At 33.8% G+C, this 18,933-nt stretch overlaps 1 protein-coding gene across 1 annotated transcript; it reads left to right on the top strand.

Annotated features, from left to right (window-relative positions):
- Window positions 1-2,525: 2,525 nt before the first annotated feature.
- On the top strand, window positions 2,526-17,415 carry LOC145609188 (uncharacterized). Its single transcript, XM_081664735.1, has 6 exons — window positions 2,526-2,769; window positions 2,899-3,010; window positions 4,516-4,560; window positions 6,613-6,721; window positions 8,883-9,144; window positions 17,082-17,415. The coding sequence occupies exons 1-6, from the start codon at window positions 2,719-2,721 to the stop codon at window positions 17,280-17,282; spliced, it is 780 nt and encodes a 259-aa protein (XP_081520861.1). The 5' UTR covers window positions 2,526-2,718; the 3' UTR covers window positions 17,283-17,415.
- The last annotated feature ends 1,518 nt before the right edge of the window (window positions 17,416-18,933 follow it).

The following is an 18,933-nucleotide window of genomic DNA, read 5'->3' as shown; positions in this document are numbered from 1 at the left end:
TATTATGTTTTGATTGTCGTAGGTTTGTTTTAGATTGTGTAGATCAATTCATTAAAGATTGTAGTTCCTCTATAAATCCATTTGAACAGAGTATTTTGATTTGATTGCTCCGATTGAATATTTTGTTTTTGTAGTCTTGATTTTGGTGAAGCTGAATAAATCGATATTGTTATTTGTATAATTTGGTGAAGAATTTTACATTTGCTCTAATTTAAATGCATTTAAGCAGTCTCCATTCAGATGCCGTATTTTATTATATTCTTTGTCACTGAAATATATTCAATTCATGATTCAAAATTGGAGAGGTATGGGCTGTTCGACATACGTCAAGAAGATGGAATATGGAGTATGCAAAAGCTGCGGCAGCAAAGTATGGAATCCAAGTGGCTTGTAGATTGGGTGTTGCTTGACTATGGTTGGAGGTTACCATCAAAATTGAAATAGTTGTCTTGTTTTTGTATATAGTGACCTTTATGTAAATATGGTCAAAATTGATATAGTTACCCTACTTTGTATAATAGTGACTTCTATGAGAATATGGTCAAAATTGATATAGTTACCTTATTTTTTAATATAGTGACCTTAATGTAAATGTGGGCAAAATTAATGACCTTAATACATTTTTGTAGATAGTGACCTTAATGTATATAGTTACCTTATTTTTATATATAGTGACCTTTGTGTAAATGTCGTCAAAATTGATAAAAGTTACCTTATTTTTCTACATAGTGATCTTTATGCAAACGTCGTCAAAATTGATATTGTTACCTTATTTTTATATATAGTGATCTGACCTCTGTGCAGGCGTCATCAAAATTGATATTGTTACCTTATTTTAATATATAGTGACGTATGTGTAAATGTCGTCAAAATTAATATAACTGATATAATTACCTTATTTTTTTTTATATAGAGACTACTAGGTAAATGGGCTCAAATTGATGAAATTACCCTAAGTTTATATATAGTAACCTCTATGTAATTATTTTCAAATTGATATAGTTACGTTATTTTTATATATGACAACTCTATGTAAATGCCGCCAATTTAGATAAAGTTATCTTAATTTAGTATGTAGTGACCTAAAACGGTTGAATTGGTTATATGTAAGGTTGGAAAGATCTTAGGGTTTTTAAACCGTCTGATCTTTTGTGCTAATAATGAATGGTTGAGATTTGTTGTTTTCAGCATAAGCCTTGTTTTCAGCATAAGTTTTTTTTTCAGCGGAACCACCCCTTATATATATATATAGGGGCGGATTATTATAGAGGCTCAACGGGGCTTGGCCCCTTATAGGTTTGGGAAAAAAATTGAATATGTAGAGGCTTTATACAATAGTCCAATAATATGATAGTAAAGGTTTGAAGGCCCATAAATACACTAACTGATTACTTCTCTATTTACCCAAGAAAATCAAATAAATAGGAGTACAACTACCCAATTCCCAACAAAATACTGACAAACCCACTACCCAAAAAACCCCTCTCTTTCATTTACTCCGTAATGACCATCAATTTAATGATTAAAGTATGTGCACTTTTTCAAAGGAATGCTTCTTGTGTTATTAATGGCATTTTCGTGAATGCGGGTGAGATGTGAGCCGTCGGATGTAGCGTGATTAAAGGCTGAGATTGGTTCCTAGTTCCTACTATTCACCTTGGTTCTCACATGATCTAATATATATATATATATATATATATATATATATATATATATATATATATATATATATATATTTATATATATATATGTGTGTGTGTGTGTGTGTGTGTGTGTATATATATATACATACATATATACAGTTGTAATTATAGAGTAATATTTTTTGTGCATTAATTATGAAGTACGGAGTAGTATATATATTGACATCAAATTTATACATATTTGATTTATCAATTTTTTTTTTACACAACGGATTTATTTATCATTTACCCTATATTTATTAATGCAAAAAAGTATTCTTACACTCAAACCAGCTCATACAAACCACAAATTACTTAAGCTATAATCTTTTTAAAAAAAACCACTACTTAAACAAGCCAAAATATATGAAGTTCGATTTAAGTAATAAATTTATAATGACCTGGGGCGTTGCGCCATTGCCCAAGCAGATAATGACTCCCTCTGTCCTTAATTGTTTGCTCCACTTTCCTTTTTAAGGTGTCCCCAAAAGATTGCCCATACTATTGGCATGTTTTCCTAATTGCACTCTCTTTATCTCTCTTCTTATTGATATTTGACTATTTGTGTCAATCCATGTGCACCATTTTTTGCCCAAAGCCTTAATAGAGTGGATTTATGATTTGGGGCAACTAATTGGAGACAGAGGGAGTAGTTAATACTGAATTAAGACCTTCTAAATAAATCAACATCTATAGGACCCGTGATTAATAAAAGTTGTTTTTTTTCGAATACTAAGAGTCTATTCTCATTGACTGAATTCAATTGAACTGACTAAACTGATTATTTCGAGAAGGAAAATTGGGAGCTGAACCCTAACTCGTATTAGATTTACACAAATGTCACTAAGCTATCACGAAAATCAGATAGATCATGCGAACTGAAATCCATTTGCAAATTTGCAATTAGGGAAACGGGGAAGTAGGAGAAACTAGCGGCTAGCAACCAGAAACGAGTTGCTGCAAAACTCGGAATCATCATATATATCACAGAAAATTCAAACCTTCATAAAAAATTATTTGAATTTAAAGAATCAAAATGGCAGGACCTGCATTAGACGAACTGTTCCGATCTCTCCTCTCCAAAACGGTACTTTTTTTATAATCCATTTTCATTTAAAAATCCCCAATTTTCAATTTCATTCAAATAATTGAACCCAGATGTTTGTTTGAAGGAATTTTAGTTAATTGAGCTGATAATTTTCATTTGATTGAATAGGGACAAGAGAAAATGACCACCCAAGAATCAAAAGTCTTTGTTGAGTGGAAGTCTCAGGCCATTAAGAGTTGTGCGGTAGCAAGTGGTCTTGCCTCTGGTCTTGCTTGGATTGGTAAGTTAGATTCCCTCTTCTACTACCTAATTTACTTGGACTCCGATTTCGGACAAGGGTATGTGTTTAAGTGTTTGTTTGGCTATTTTGTGAAACTTTTCCATGATCATATAAATTAAAATGTCAATTGTAACCATACCTAGTCGAGGATCTGATATGGGTTTGGTTTATATATAGTGGGTTTAATTATGTCTGCAGTTGATTGAATTGTTGAAGATTCTTAGCATCTAATAATTTATCATTTCAATGTCATTTGAAATGTGTTGTATTATGAATTTATGAGAAATGTAAGTATTTGTTTTTATTTGACATACTCTATTTCTTATGCTAAGAACTCTTCCTTTCTCTTTTGGTGTTGCTAGAGGGAGTTTTATAGTTCTAGAGCCAAAACAATGATTAGGAACTCTTACAAATATGTAAGGCAAAAAAAAATTATCATTTGGGATCTTGTTGTATTCTTAATTCATGGTGTCAAAATGTAAACGTTTCATAATTTTTAGTATTAGTAATTAATGAAAATTATCATCAAAGATGTGCCTTACAAAATTTGAAAAAGAAAACAGGAACAAGAAAAGGATGGAAAGGGGATAATATATAACTTAGAGGATGAAGTGAATTTTAGATAATAGGTTTGTCCTATTTTAGCGAACAACAGCACCATCCTATCTAGATTTTTCCAATGTAGCTGGGATACAATGGCCTTACCTTTGATAGGTTAGGAATATTTTCATAGGCAGTTGTTAAGTTATACAAAGTGTCAGTATATGATCACTTTGTGGAGTTATGCTTTTGAAAATTACAATTTCATAATGGATGATTATTGTGTGATTTTATGATGAGTTGTTCTATGTCAGGAATTTTTGGGGGGTTAGTCATAGAATGATTGTTGTGTTTTTTCTATAAATTTTGTATTTAGTTTTTTAATTGTTGACACATAGTTTATATTGGCATTTCTTTTGTTCAATAGTTGCTTTATTGTTGTTTGGATATAGAATCTTCATTCATGAGAATCATGGCTGGTTTATAGAATCATGGAAGCTCAATTTGTTGCTTCTAAGTTTTGTTAATTACTTTGGAGGGAGTATTACTAAGTATAGAATTTTTGATTTAATGAGGCACCTCTAATTACATTAACTTGTATACTCTTAAAGAGGTTATTCTATTGGTGTTCTATTTTCTACATAACAATAATATTATTCCTATATTTATACCACACTTGGCAACTTTGATGGTTTTATTCTCCTTCTCTTTTCTGCATAACACTAATTTTATTCCAATACTTGTACTGATCTATTATTGCATCGTTGACTCAGAAATTTCAAAGAGATTACTTCTATTGGACCCTTGATTTAAAAATCAACAACCACTTGGAAAAAAAAAAGCCCAAGCAAGTATACAAGTCATTTTGACTTGTATCCATTGTATTCCAAAGCCAAACAATAGCAAATATTTTGATAATTTTTTGTTCCTTCTATTAGTTTAATCGAAATTTTTTGTTCTTGCAGTGACGAGAAAATGGAAAACTGCTAATCGTGTGATACCTGTTGCAGGTAGTTTAAGCTCTGTATTTCATATCTGATGTATAATTAATCTGCTTATGGAAAAATATGAATTTCTTAAGCACATTATTCATTTTAACTATTGAATAGTTGTGTTGTGTCCATTTGTTTCCTGTTTTCATGCTGTTCCTTGTTCGGTCATATATTTCATTAATTGTAGATTTGTAGTTTTCCGCTAAATTGCTAACACTGATGATTCTAAAAGAAAGTATATTCTATCAATACTTACTCAGGTAAAATTTGAAATGCAGTAGTTACACTTTCTATAAATCTCCTTTAGATAAGGACATGTATATCATCAAGCTGGAAAAATAATGCATTATAAAATTCTCTGCACTAATCAGTGTAGTTGAATGTTTAGATTTTTGAATTTGAAAATTCTTGGATAAGTTCCAGCTAGATTGGTTCATTCCGAGGCTATAATTTCTTTTGGTCCCATAGATGATTAGATAGTAAAAATGGTTTTCTATATATCATGAGTATAAAGTTTTTCCTACCACAAATCCTACATGTTAGGCAGATGGTTGCTTTTGTTCAATTTTCATGACTGTACAGTAGCAATTAAATACAGGAAAAACTCAGTGTTCTTTGTAGAATTGGATTATTGTAATTATTTTAAAAGCTGATTTCATCAGTGTAAACATTATTTCGAGGATAAATGTTTTATGTAGTCATGAGGTTCCTAAAATCCTAACATGTGGCTATGATTGCCAATTTGCCATAGCTGTGGACCAAATATCACTTAAACTGAGCTGTGTGAAATCAATTCTTTTACTGATCTTGATTGAATTTTAAATATTTTTATTTATAGAAAAATATACTTTAATAATCCCAACTTTGGTGTTTCAAAAAAAAAAAAAAAAATCCCAACTTTGGCTGATTTATTTTGAATAATCCCAACTTTTGATTATTTTGGAACAATTCCAACTTTCAGCTGCGTTTTCTTTCTTCAATCCCGATTATCAGTTACTTGAAGAAAAGGTTAATTTTTTAAAAACAAATAATTTGGCAGTTGTTGCATGTTAACTTAATCAAAAAGATTTAAAAAAAAATTAAATTTTTATTTAAAAAAAAAACAGAAAACCACCCAGCCCCACCCCTTCCCACTAGAACCCCAAGCCTCACCGACCCCCTCCAGCAAACCAAGCCCTTTCCCCTCCTTCCTCCGGCAGCCGCCCTGTCGCCCCCCTTCCCCTAGAACCACCACCCCTAGATCAGATCATAATCTTGCTGATTTTGTCAGATTATAATATGGGTTGATTGCATATTGCATGAACAAGTGATGTTTGTAAAGCAAGAATTATTGGTTGGGTTTGTTTAGGGAGTTGAGAAATTAGAAAAATTGGGATTGTAAATTTGAATGATGATGTTTAATTCTTGATGATTGGAGTAGGGAAGGGAATGAGGTGGTCGGATTTTGGAGGGGATGGAGTGGGGATGGTCGGATTATGGAGGGGAAGGGGTGGTAGTGATTGGTGGTCGGATTTTGGAGGGGAGGGGTGGTGGTGGAGGTCGGTTGTGGAGGTGCTGCATTATTTATGGTGCATTCATGGAGGTTTGAAGGGAAGAAGAAGAAAAGATAAAAAAGGATTTTTTTAAAAAAAAATTTAGAAGTTTTGTTTAAAAAAATATACATTTATTATTATTATTTTTTTCTTTTTTTATTTTTGGATCAATCACAACCTGACACGCGTCAAGTAACTTGAAATACCAGGTCATTGACTTTTGTTGACCAATTTGGGATTTAAGAAAGAAAACGTAAGTGAAAGTTGGGATTATTACGGAATAATCAAAGTTGGGATTAAATTATTTAAAGTAAATTGAGCAAACTTGGGATTATTAAAGTGTAATTTTCCTATTTTGTAGCATTAACACAATATTATTTTTTTGTTCAATTAGATAATCGGTACTAGTGCTAAGTAAAATTGTTTGTCCATCGTTAGTTCTCGGATGACCTGATATGATTGCCATGAATTAACATTTAAGGCATTTCTTACTATCTATGTCATTGTATGTATGATGTCATTATCCCTACTATTGCAGGAGCTGGGTTTCTGACTGCAAGTTGGGCATTTGGTAAATCTGTAAACACATGTGCTGATCGTATTCTGAAATTGGATGGGAGTCGGATGCAGTATGAGCTGGAAAAAATGTAGGTACAGTGTCCGACACTACTTAATTTGTTTTCTAGCACTGTTAATTTTGAAATGGGAAATCATGTTTCATTGAAACTAACTTTGGATTTGATGGTATTGCTGGCTTTGTATGTCACTGAGTGTTTAATCAACATCTTGCATTTCAGAAAAAGTAACTTAAGGTACTTGTGGGCCTTGTGGCTTTGCTTTATGTTTAATTTCGACATCTTCCCATGACTTTCATGTGCTTCATTTGTGATACACCTTCACTCCTGAGCAAGAAAGCTAAAGACCACTCAGCATACAAAGAGCTATGTTGAATTTGTCTGGATTGTGTTAGTGACATAATTTGGAAGGTACTTGGCTCAATGGTGGAAGTGTGATTTCTCTTATCTTTTGTTATGAAACAAAAGTTGGAAGGTTCTTGATTGCTAGCACTTTGTTTTTGGGGTTATTTATGATTTGGGGTTGGGGAGGGAAAAGGCTGGAGGTTTCAATGCTTGGAGCTTGGAAGTTCATCCTTTGCAAAATCGTTTTGTATTCTGCTATATTATGATGATTATTAAGATATGGAACATAATGACCTGCTTCCATATTTTTCAGATTTTGGGGCCAGAACACAAAATGGGCATTATATCATATGGGTATTAAATCTGGGGGCAACAACTAAGTAATAAAAAATTGGCTCACACTTGTGTTAGCTTGGTATTTTGGTGTATTGGTTAGTGTTTCAATTTTCATCATTATTCTTTGATTTGCCCTCCACTGAACTATTTCCCTTTATTTACCAAAAACTTTTAAAGGCTAAAATTAATAGAGTTTTATTTTACTAAATATATGATTCTCCAGGCCCCAACAGATTCTTCTTATAACTAATTAGTAAACCCTAATTTAATACCCCTAATTTTGAAGTTATGAGTAAAACGTAATTGGTATCTGAGAGTCTGAGACTCAAGTAGTTGCAAAATTGCATTCAGTAACAAAAATACACGAAGTAGAAGTAACATAGTTGTTCTTGTGATCCTTGTATTTTTGGAAAGAACTATCACCAGGATTCTTTCTTCAACTTTTTTGCTTTTCTGCTTTGCTGGTCAATATCAGTTTTGTTTCCTTGCTTCTTTAACCCAATCTCTTTGCACACCATTAAAATGGCCTTGGCAAGTTTCTTCTTGATATTGCATTTAGTAGATTTGAGCATTCCATATAGCTCAGTCAAGTTTTTCTGCATTCTGTTATATTGAAACTCATTTTGATGTTCTAGAATGTGTCCAGACGCGAATGTGGATTTGTTTGTGGAAAAGCCAAACAAAGGCGCTCATAAAACAAATTAAACATGTTATGAGCATGAGGACTGCCTCAATCTTATAGCTTTAGTTGCTGCGAAATTCTAACCTGCTTTTAAAACAAGTTTTTGATTTCGTGGTTGATAGTGTATGCATCTGAGTTCAGAAACTCCTTTTGCAAATCAGGGGTGGTTGTGAAGTTAGTGATTGGGATGTTATGATTCGTAGATATGGTGGTGGTGGTGGTGGTGGTGGTGGTGGTGTTAAGTTATATATATTTGGAGGGATGGTGGTAGTGGAGAGGGGAGTTGGGTTGGTGGTGTTGGCTACCATGGGGAAAGGGGAGGATGAAGAGAGAGAGGGAGTGAATAAGTTTGTAAATGTTCATGACTTGTGGTGGATTAAAGTCAGGGAAATAATGCTGTATATGGTTGGAGTATAATTAATGTTAGGGGGTGTTTTGGTGGGTAATATTGTTTAAAGTAGGGGGAAAACTCTAAATTTAGACAATAAAAAATATCCATTTTGACATATTTTTGAATTGCAAGTTAAAATTCAAAGGAAGTAGATTTTCAGAGGCTACGTTTCCTTTTGCCTAAAATATCGTTGACACTTGTTTGTCTCGTGTTTCTTTAACCTGTTGAATGCAATAACAATTATTTAGAGCTAGTAAAAGGTTTTGCTGCTGTCTATGTAGAGCTATGCTCTCATTTTCCGAATCAATATATAAAAAAAAGGCATGCCTAATGCTCAAGCAGAGTATTCTTGAATTTATTTTATCCCTGTCTCCAATTTCAATAAAGATAGATATGAAGTCCAAGATTCATGCTGCCATTTAATGTTTGTTGAGTAGACAATATTTTAGATGATGCTGAACTATTGATTATAAATGCAGAATACTGGAGAAGTATGGCAATGATCCTGAGAAAATGAAGCCTTTCTCCAAGTATTTCTACTGTGAAGAAATATTTAATGATTCAACCCCTGGACGTTCCAAACCAATATATCGGCAACGGCATCTGCATGTCGATAATCACCGGACAACTGATGACAATATGAACCATGAGTCTGCTAAGAAAGGTGTATATCATCAACAGAGAAAGGATGATTCTAACGTCAAACTGAGAGGCCCTAGTGCAGAGAATAAACAATCCTCTGTAAGTGCATGCTCATGAGTTTTTTACATCATAATATGAACACAATTAGTCTTTTTATATCTACAATGCAAATATAATTTTTGAAAAATTTAATCCAACATAAAAAAATTATTTGTAGAGAAATTATAAAATGAAAATTAAAATTACATAAATGAAACTAAAAATTGGATAAATAAAAAAACGTTGATGATACTATTTTGTACCAACATTAAAGAAATATACTTTATAATTTGAGAAAAATAAGTCAATCATAGACTGCATAATCATTAAAACATCCTTAAAACATTGTGGTTGTCAATATTTCAAACAACCACTATAAACTTTCATAAAATTTGCTGCTTTTGTTTTCCATGTTCTCTTTTATGGAATATTGATTAGTGCGGTAAGTAGTGATTTTGATGATCTCTGCTTGAAATTTGACTTGTTGCGATCTCCTAGCAAAGCAAATGAGTCATTTTCTATCATACTTTGTGATGGGTGTAGCTAGAGTTTTTTTACTCGTTTGTTGTGGATCCACAATGGATTGCTTTAATAAATTGTACTTCGTATTACTTATATTTGGTGACTCTTTAGCCCTTTAAGGTAAACATTAGCGGAAATACTAAATAATGAGGCTAAGTAAATTTTTATCGAACAGCCAGTTTAGCTCTTATCTGATACAAGAATATAATAGTAGAACAGCAGATGATTTCTCTTCCAGTTGAAACAAGAATTATACTCAACCAAGGCCTGATGACCATTACCCTAATGCTCATACTCTGCTTCAATCTACTGATCGTATCCCAGCTCTCTCATTATACCTAACTGCCTCTATACTTCTTTTGAAACTCTTAAAGTTCCAGATGTGAGATGAATAATACGGATCTTTTGAGGCATTTTGAATGACTAAACTAAGAATTATATCTGAACTTATTCGACCTGATCAATTTTATAATTATTGCATTTAACAGTCCTTATCTGAACTTATTTGATCCAAAACTTATTAGAGCAACTTTAATATTTTAATATTTTTGGGGACTAGGTTGCAATTTTAATATTTTTCAAGCTATAATTAGCTTGGCTAAGCAAATTAGCTTAGAATCTAATTGTCTCTAATAAAATATTAATTATTTAAAAATATTTTGAAAAAACTAAATGACAATTAGCTTAACCATTGTGGTATAAATTAGCTAGAAAGAAGGATAGCTTTACAATCCTAGGTGGCATGACAAGCTAATTTGACAAATAGCTTGCCACTAGAGTTGCTCTTAGTAGAAAGAAAGAATGAAGCCTTTGTTTACTTTAAAATTTTGTACTCAAAACTCAAAACTACTGCAGTTAAAACATTCAACTAGTTTATCCGTTTATGGGTCAAGTAGAAGCGTAATTGTATTTTCTTAAGTTTTATTTGTGGGTTGGGGGCTTGGTATTGTTCTTGGTTTTAAAAAGCGCACCTCGGGCGTGCCTAGGCACGCCTCGGGCCCAGGCTCTGGGAAATGGGCTTTAGCTAGTCGAGGCTCAGACCTACGGAAGGCGCGCGCCTCGTGCACCTCAAAGCGCCTTGGGTAAGGTGCGCCTTTGCGCCTCAAGGAAAAGAACTAAGGTTTAAGTTATAATTTGAAGAATGGTGGACATTTTTTCAAAGTCAGACTACCTTAGATTTACATATAGCATTATTTAATTTATTATGAATCTTTTTAATTGGTATCAAGTACAATCAAAGTAATATATAATTTGAAATAAATATATAAATACATGCGCCTTGCATACAAAAGGCGCGCGCCTTCGCCTTGCGCCTCACGCCTAGGCTGCAAGGACAATTTGTGCCTTGGTGCGCCTTGCGCCTTTTAAAACTAAGGTATTGTTCTGTTATTGACTATCACATCTTGTTATTGGTGCTTTAGGAAAACCTTTTTCAAAATTGTTTTGCAACAACAATAACAATAAAGCTTTAGTCCCAATATTGAGTTTGACTAACATAAATCGTAATAGGGAACCATCTGAAAAGGGAAAAGAGCCTAGCAAAATAAACGATTGAATAAAAGTTGAAAAAAAAAAAGTGTAAAGTGGAAAACAAAATGGGTATACAAAATTTACGAGAGTTTAAAATGTGTGGTAAGGTGATAAAATCGAGAGAAAAAACATGTGAGTAAAAACATAAAGGTTTGAGAAAACTCTAGCAAAAGAAATGCATCCTCTGTTTTTCTTAAGATGCATCATTTTCTATAGGAAAAATATAATCTAATAATCCCACCTTTAGTCGGTCTTCCATAAACAATCCCACCTTCTGAAATTCCAGAAACAATCTCACCTTTGACCCCATCTTCCATTAACAATCCCTTACCGGTTGGATTATTTTTATAACAGGTTTTCATAGGTTATAAGACACGTGTCAGATTTTAATAGGTTTAATCTAATTTTTCTTTTTTTTTTTTAAAAAAAAAACCAAACTAATAAATAAAAAAACCAAAAAAGCCAACCACCGCATTCCTCCCCATTTCGCCACCGCACCCCCTCCCCATCCCCGCCCTTGCTTTCCCCAGCAACCCAACCTATCCCTCCAAGGTGCCGGAAGCCAACCCCTGAAACCCGAAATCAGCACTTGCAACCACTGCCGCAGCCGCAACCGCCTAGCTTCCCCAAAAACCTAACCTAAACCGCAACCCATATCGCACGAAGAACCCCTCTTTTTCCTTCTCATGCTCTTTCTCTCTTCTCTTTGGTACGTTTCCCTCTCCTCTGAATTCATCTATTTATTCCCTTTCAATTCGATTTTTCAGATGATTGAAATCATAATTTGCTTTTTATTTCAAACCAAAAATCGAATTGGAGACGATGGGTGGCATTATTCGGGGCTGGAGTAAAGTATTTCGTGGCTGGGGTGGAGTACTTCGTGGCTGAGGATTGAGTTTCAGGGGTGGGGTTTTTCGGGGTTGTAGGTGGAATTTTCGAGGAAGGGGATAGGGTGGGGTTTTTCGGGGTTGTAGGATTCTCCGGCGTGGTTGGTGAGTTTTGTGGTGGCTTGGGTGGGGGTGGCAGTAAGGAGTGAGTGTTGGGGTGGCTATGGTGGTTGGACTGGTGGCTTGAGAAGGAGTGTAGTTGAAAAGGAAAAAAAAAAAAAAAAATTAACCTGTTTAACAGGATGTAGGTCAATGGGATCGTCGGTGGGTCAGAGGTGGAATTGTTTCTGGAATTTCAAAAGGTGGAATTGTTTATGGAAGACCGACTAATGGTGGGATTATTAGATTACATTTTTCCTTTTCTATAAATGAAAGTTTTGAATTTAGTTGCATTACTTCGTTTTTCTTATTGAGGCAAAATTGGCCTCACCCACCCAACACCCCAAACTTAAAGTAGTAGTTTGCGCCATCAACTATGGATTGGTGTGCAATGCGTGCTACCAATTATTAGGGGTGTCTATTCGGTTTTCGGTTTGGATTTTGGTCAAATCTAATTCGATCCAAACTAAAATTCGATTTTTTCAAATCCAACCCGAGCCGAATTTCTCATCAATCTAATCTGATCTAATCCAAATTAAAATTCGGTTAGTTGGATCCGATCCGAAATCCGAATTAAAATACATTGCAAAATTTTAAGGTCTAAAGTGATTATAAAAATAAAAAAAGCAATTATAAATTTGTACATTATTAATACAAGTAGTATTGAAAACATAATTTATGTTAATGTAATTATCTGAATAATTTTATATGATTAATATACACAGTCAATATTTGTGTAAGTATGGTTTCATATATATTTCGGTTAATTCGGTTTTTTTGATCCAAACAAGGTCAATCCGATCTAATCCAAAAATTCGAATCTTCAAAAAAATTCAATCCGATCCGATCCGAATTTAGATTGGATTGGATTTTGGTTGTTATCCAAATAATGGACACCCCTACCAATTATCCTTTAATTACCTGAAATATCTCAATTTAAGTGCCAAAAATACCCATTAATGACACATGTTGTATCCCAATTAGTAATCGGTGGTGTGTCAAGTTTGGGGTGCACCCAAGCTATACTTCAAGTTGTTGAGGCCAATTTTCACTTTAATTGATTAATTTTGTTTACCTCTCTCATATCACATGAAACTTCTTTATTTTTTCTCTCCATCTCAATTTACTCCAAGCCTAGTAAAATGAAGTGAAATGAAGAGTAAAAGGACTCATATGACTCATATCACTGTTAATCACCCTCTTCCATGTTTTCTTAGGTCTTCCTTCTTGGCTTGCTATCCCAACACTTTGCCACTCTTCAAGGCTCTTTACTGTCAGTTGGTCTCCTTCTTACATGGACAAACCACCTTAAGCAATTCTCCCTTACCTTGAATTCAATGGATGTAACCCCTATTTTCTTCCTAGTTATTTCATTCCACAACCAATCTTTTCTTGTATTGCTATGCTTCCATCGCAATATACGTATCTTCGCCACGTTCATTTTATGCATGTAACAATGCTTTTCAACCCAACATTTGGTACCATATTACAATGCAGCCTAATTGCTAGCCAATAGAACTTACCTTTCAATTTATGAGACATGTCAAGATCGCACTCTTCCACTTCTGTGAGCTACATCTCCATAAAATTCTCTGTCCTTTTGAATAACAGATCTCTGAAGACATTAGAACCTTCTATTATATTCCCATCCAAGGTGATCCCTAATCTTACATTGATGGGCGCGGAAACGATAGGTCGTTGGGCTACCTCCCCACCCAATCAAACAATATTTATAACTCAACAAACCCCTATGGAAGTATAGTAGTAAGTCGAGGTCGAACCCAAAGGAATGGAAATTGAATGTATATTGCCTAATGTCAAGCTACTCCGAAGTCAAATGCGGGGTTTATGGTAAGAACTAGAGCTAGAACTAATCAATGCAACAAACTTGTATAAAATCAATATAAAAGACACTATGGGAATGGATCCACATGTAATTGGAATAGAGAAGGGTAATTTGGGAGGTCAAACCAACTAAGTCAAGTGATGTGAAGGAAGATCAAACATGTATCCAAAAGAGCATACCAAGTTATTTCTCCTAGGGGTCTAACTAGCGCCAACTACGCTAAACACTAACTAGGAAACGTCATAAGATACCTCAATCGAGAAATTGCAAGTTACTAATCAATGGTCCGTATCATAGCAAGTTTACAATGCAATCTAGTGCAACAATTAAAGATGGCCAAGCTTCAATCAATTACACACATGCACATGAATCATCAACCAAGTTTAATCATATCATCAACTCCATTAATTATCCCCAAATTACTCTAATCCATCACTCATACATGCTTCACCATTACCCTAACTAGTAAACTACTCACTAGCCATGGAAATTAAAATCAAAACTACACTAATCATCAATTTCATCATCAACATATTAGAAATCAAAGATCAAATCAACAATCAATCAAACTTCAATCAAACTCCAATCAAACATCAAACAAACTTCAATCAATCAACAATAATATGAAAAACAAATGAAATCAACTAAAAACAAACTTATATTGAAATCAAAGATGAAAGATCCTTACAAACTTGATCAAAAGATCAATTACAATGGAGAATTCTTGAACAATCAACCAAAAACCATGAGTTTCTCTCTCTTCAATTCTTGAGTTTCTCTCTCTAAAATTCTAATCAAAAACTAAGCAAATGAAATCTAATGTAAAAACTTCTCTTTCAAAAATAGAAGGAAATAACTATATATATAAAGAGGAAGTCGGTTATGACGCCCAAAAATAGACCCACGCCGTGCGGTCGCACGTAGGAGAGAGAGAGGCGCGCACGGGAAACATACCCAGCGCACGCACCTGATGTGCGGCCGCACTCGACACATGTGCGGGCGCACACGACTTCGTGTGCGCCCGCACCTGCCTCGGTAAACTTCCTCTCTTCTCTTCGTCCTAGCTCATGAGGTGCACACACTCTTGATGATGGTGATGGAGGACAAGGTAGGCAGCAACTTTCCTCGGAGTTTTAGATAAACACAAGGCATGAAAAGTGCCCAACCAAGGTCTTGAAGCTTGCTCTTCGGATCCCCCTTGACTTGAAACTCTTTGCACAAGCATAAGGCATGAAAAACAATGAAAAACCATGGAAAGGAAGCTCGGGAATTCTTGGACAATCAATCACAACCTACAAACAAAGGAGAAAAAGCAAATAAAAGGGAAAAAACAACAAGTAAACTATAAAATGCACAAAATAGAGAAACTAACTAAGAAAAGCATAAAATGAAGAAATTAAGAATAAAACTAAGGAAAACTAAAGAAAAGAGTAATAAAATGAAATGAAATTCATCCAAAAGGAGATCAAATGAGTGCCATAAATGTCACTCATCATACATTCCAAATACTTCTTAAATCTGCTCCCTTCAAGCCACAAGTTCTTAAAATTCGTCTCCATAATTCCAATTTACTTTTCAAGCTTTTTTTTTTTTTTTTTGGGTCTACTCGACCAACACAATATTGTCAGCAAACATCATACACCATAACCATGGTATATCATCTTGAATTTGATTCGTCAATTTTTTCATAACTATGGCAAAAAGAAAAGGGCGAAGTGTGGAACCTTGATGAATATCAATTGTAATAGAAAACTCTTTGGTCATCCTAACACTTGCGCTAGCTCCCTCATACATGTCCTTAATAATGTCGATAGAATTTCGCAAAACCACCAAACTACCAAAGTATTTTACTTGGTACCTTTTTTGTAGGCCTTCTCCAAATCAATATATTATCATACGTAAGTACTTGGTTTCTTTTCCTGAATCTCCATTAGCTATCTCATAAAATGAATTGCCTCCATAGTCGATCTTCTAGGCTTAAAACCAAGTTGTTTTTATAAAATCTTCGCACTTGTCCTTAACCTTTGTTTTATCACTTGCATTCAATGTTTCATAGTATAACTCATTAGTTTGATCCGTTGGTAGTTGGCAACTTGGCACATACTTGGACATCGCCTTTGTTCTTATACAAAGGTATTGAAGTGCTTTTCTCCACTCAAAAGACTTTATATTACATCCCTAAATCTTGTTAAATCAAGTTGTCAACTACTTGATTCCTCTTTCCCCCCAGCTTCTCCAAACCTTAATAGAAATGCCATCAGGCCCAACAGATTTCTTCAATCCCATTGTTGTAAAAGCTATTTTGACTTCTCCCTTTTGAATCCTTTGCATAAACTATTTATTAACCATATCGTGAGGGACACTTATATCACTAATATCTTGTGTTTGATCTCCGTTAAAAAATGATCAAAGTGGGACATTATCTTCCTTTATCTCCTTGTCTTCAACAAGAACGTGTTGGTCAATATCATTCACACTTGAATTTTCCAATATCTCGCGTCTTCCTATCTCTAATATGAGCAAATGTATAGATCTCTTTTTCCCCTTCTTTCTTATCCAAGCTTGCATAGAGGTTCTGATTCACCTTCGATATGATTTCACATTTCATAATATCTTTATACTTATCATAATTCTCATCACTTTTGCATTTCCCTAATATCCTTCAATAATGGCAATAAAGTTTCAAAATGGATTTTTTTTCATCATTTGTTTTATGATTAACACTTTAATTGGCTGATTGATTTGTTTTATGATTGCTACAAGACTATGCATATGAAATTGCTTTTCTTGTCTTTCTATTAGGACTTTAGGACATTATTATTTAGAAACTGGCTTTTGGTACAAATTTGATAGTGATCATACTTGTTCCTTCAAATGTAAACCTTTATGAATCTCTTGTCAAACATCAGATGTTGGATTCAATTAGCTAAGTTGTCATCATATAGGACACAGTTCTGTCCTTTCGTCACAAATCAGCTGTTGGATTGCTGAGATATGTTTATAATTTGGTTTTTTTTTTTTTTTTTTTTTTGTAATTTTTTATTTGGTTGTTAAAAAGGAACAATGGCTGATTCTAATGCCAAATTGTCTTGTCTGATGTGAGCTTTTTGCAGGTACAACCTGGTATTAGTATATTTGGATATGGAGATCCTCTTGATGTTTTGTTTGGGTATTCATCTATAAATGAGGAGCCTCATCATCTGCCTGGTGAATCTGGAAACTCAGCCAAAGTGCAGAGTCGCAGTCAAAAAAGGGCCCGCCGTAGGCATAGATTGAGGCATCGTCATCAGGAGACGTTGGCACTTGTGGGGTAGCTGATCAAATTTTCGCCATCAAGATTGGATGTTGAATACTGGCCGTCAGTTAAGCAGAAAAGGTAAGGAAGAAATGTCCTATATAGAGAAAAACAAGTTTGTATATTATCATTGCATTAATGTTTCTTTGGTATCCCCTTCTTCTCCAGCTGTTTATATCAAAGAGCAAACAGTTTTCTTTATTAACATAAACCACCAGAGTAACATGACCCAAAAAAAACGGTGATGCTTTGTTTGAGAACACTGCAATTTATGTGAAATCGATTAGCTCATATCTTTGTGGAATTTGGAGTAGGATTGGTGTTGGTTTATTAATTTATGTATTATAAATTTTTAGGGTAAGAAGATCTATCATACCACGTCAAAACCCGAATGGGGTAAGCATGCTAGACATTTTGAGAGTGAGGGGGAAGGATAAGCAATCCCCATTCTTAATTGCCCTTAAAAATAATAGAACCTTTAACTTTAAGATCGGAAGATACAATCCTAACTACTTAATTGGACAACCTATGCTTGGTACGTTGCAAATTTGCATTGTATTGGAGTTATGCTGAGGAAAAAGGGCATTTGATTGTACTCACTTTTTACAAGAAATTATACTTCCTCCATTTCTTTTTAGTTGCATCACTTTTCTTAAATAAAAGTATTGAATTAGTTGTATCACTTTCCTTTTTAATTAATAAACTCTCTCTATCTCTCTCCTATCATATGGGTCTTTTTTTTATTTTATTTTTTTTTCAGCTCCAAAAATTGCGTAGGAGCAATATGCAAAATGATGCTACTAAAAAAATATAGAGGAAGTATCTCTAAACTAGTGTACCAAAAAATCCACAAGAAGATGTAGCCTAATACTATGGTGTTGTTTGATTAACCTTCATAAATGTAGGAAATGAAAATTCATGTGAATTTGCAAGTGGGGTAGTTGTTTGGTTGACAACATAAAGTGAAATGGAGGAATTGGAAATTCATGAGAATTATGATTTTCCACAAAACATAGGAAGGTAATTATCTACATCCCCCTTGGTCACCTTAAATTTCTATGAATTACAATTCCTTTATGAGAACCAAACAACTTAAGGCCATTTCCTATAAATTGTATTAAGGAAATAAATTCCCATGAAATACAAATTACCATAAGAATTTAGTTTCTATGTTAACCAAACAAGCCCTAAGAAGATATATACTTTATCCGTTTTTTAGTCGCAATGGTTTGAATTTTACATTATTTATGTGTTTCACTTTGACTAACTTTAATGATTTCTACTTAAGTGAAAAAATAGTCATGTGGGATCTTATTAGATTCGTCTCGATTTGTACTATTTTAATATCAAGTGTTTATAATTTTTACATATCGGTAATTAAAGATATTAATGATTGAAATCATGAATCGACAAGTGTGAAAAGAGAAGTGTTGAAACTACAAAGGAACTATGAATCATATTGCGTATATATTTTTCAATTAGTATTTTTAATTATTTGATTTTAACATTTTAAAATACTCATCGAGATAAAAGTTGTACATTAGTAGGCTAGCTCACCATTTTCTCTTTCTTTTTTTATACTCCACATCATTTTCCACTATTATGAGTTACTATTGTAAGTCACTTTTTAAGTTTTTCTACAATAGTGAGTTACCTCATATTCTCTCTCC

This window comes from Chenopodium album, chromosome 23 (genome assembly GCF_948465745.1).
Source record: "Chenopodium album chromosome 23, dcCheAlbu1.1, whole genome shotgun sequence".
Lineage (NCBI taxonomy): Eukaryota > Viridiplantae > Streptophyta > Magnoliopsida > Caryophyllales > Amaranthaceae > Chenopodium > Chenopodium album.
The sequence above is the reverse complement of the archived record's forward strand: the minus strand, read 5'-3'. Positions and strand labels throughout refer to the sequence as shown.

Coding starts and splice junctions, on each gene's coding strand:
- LOC145609188 (XM_081664735.1), top strand. CDS start 2,719: ATGGCAGGACCTGCATTAGACGAACTGTTCCGATCTCTCCTCTCCAAA. Junction 2,770..2,898: donor GATCTCTCCTCTCCAAAACG/GTACTTTTTTTA, acceptor TTGATTGAATAG/GGACAAGAGAAAATGACCAC. Junction 9,145..17,081: donor CAGAGAATAAACAATCCTCT/GTAAGTGCATGC, acceptor AGCTTTTTGCAG/GTACAACCTGGTATTAGTAT.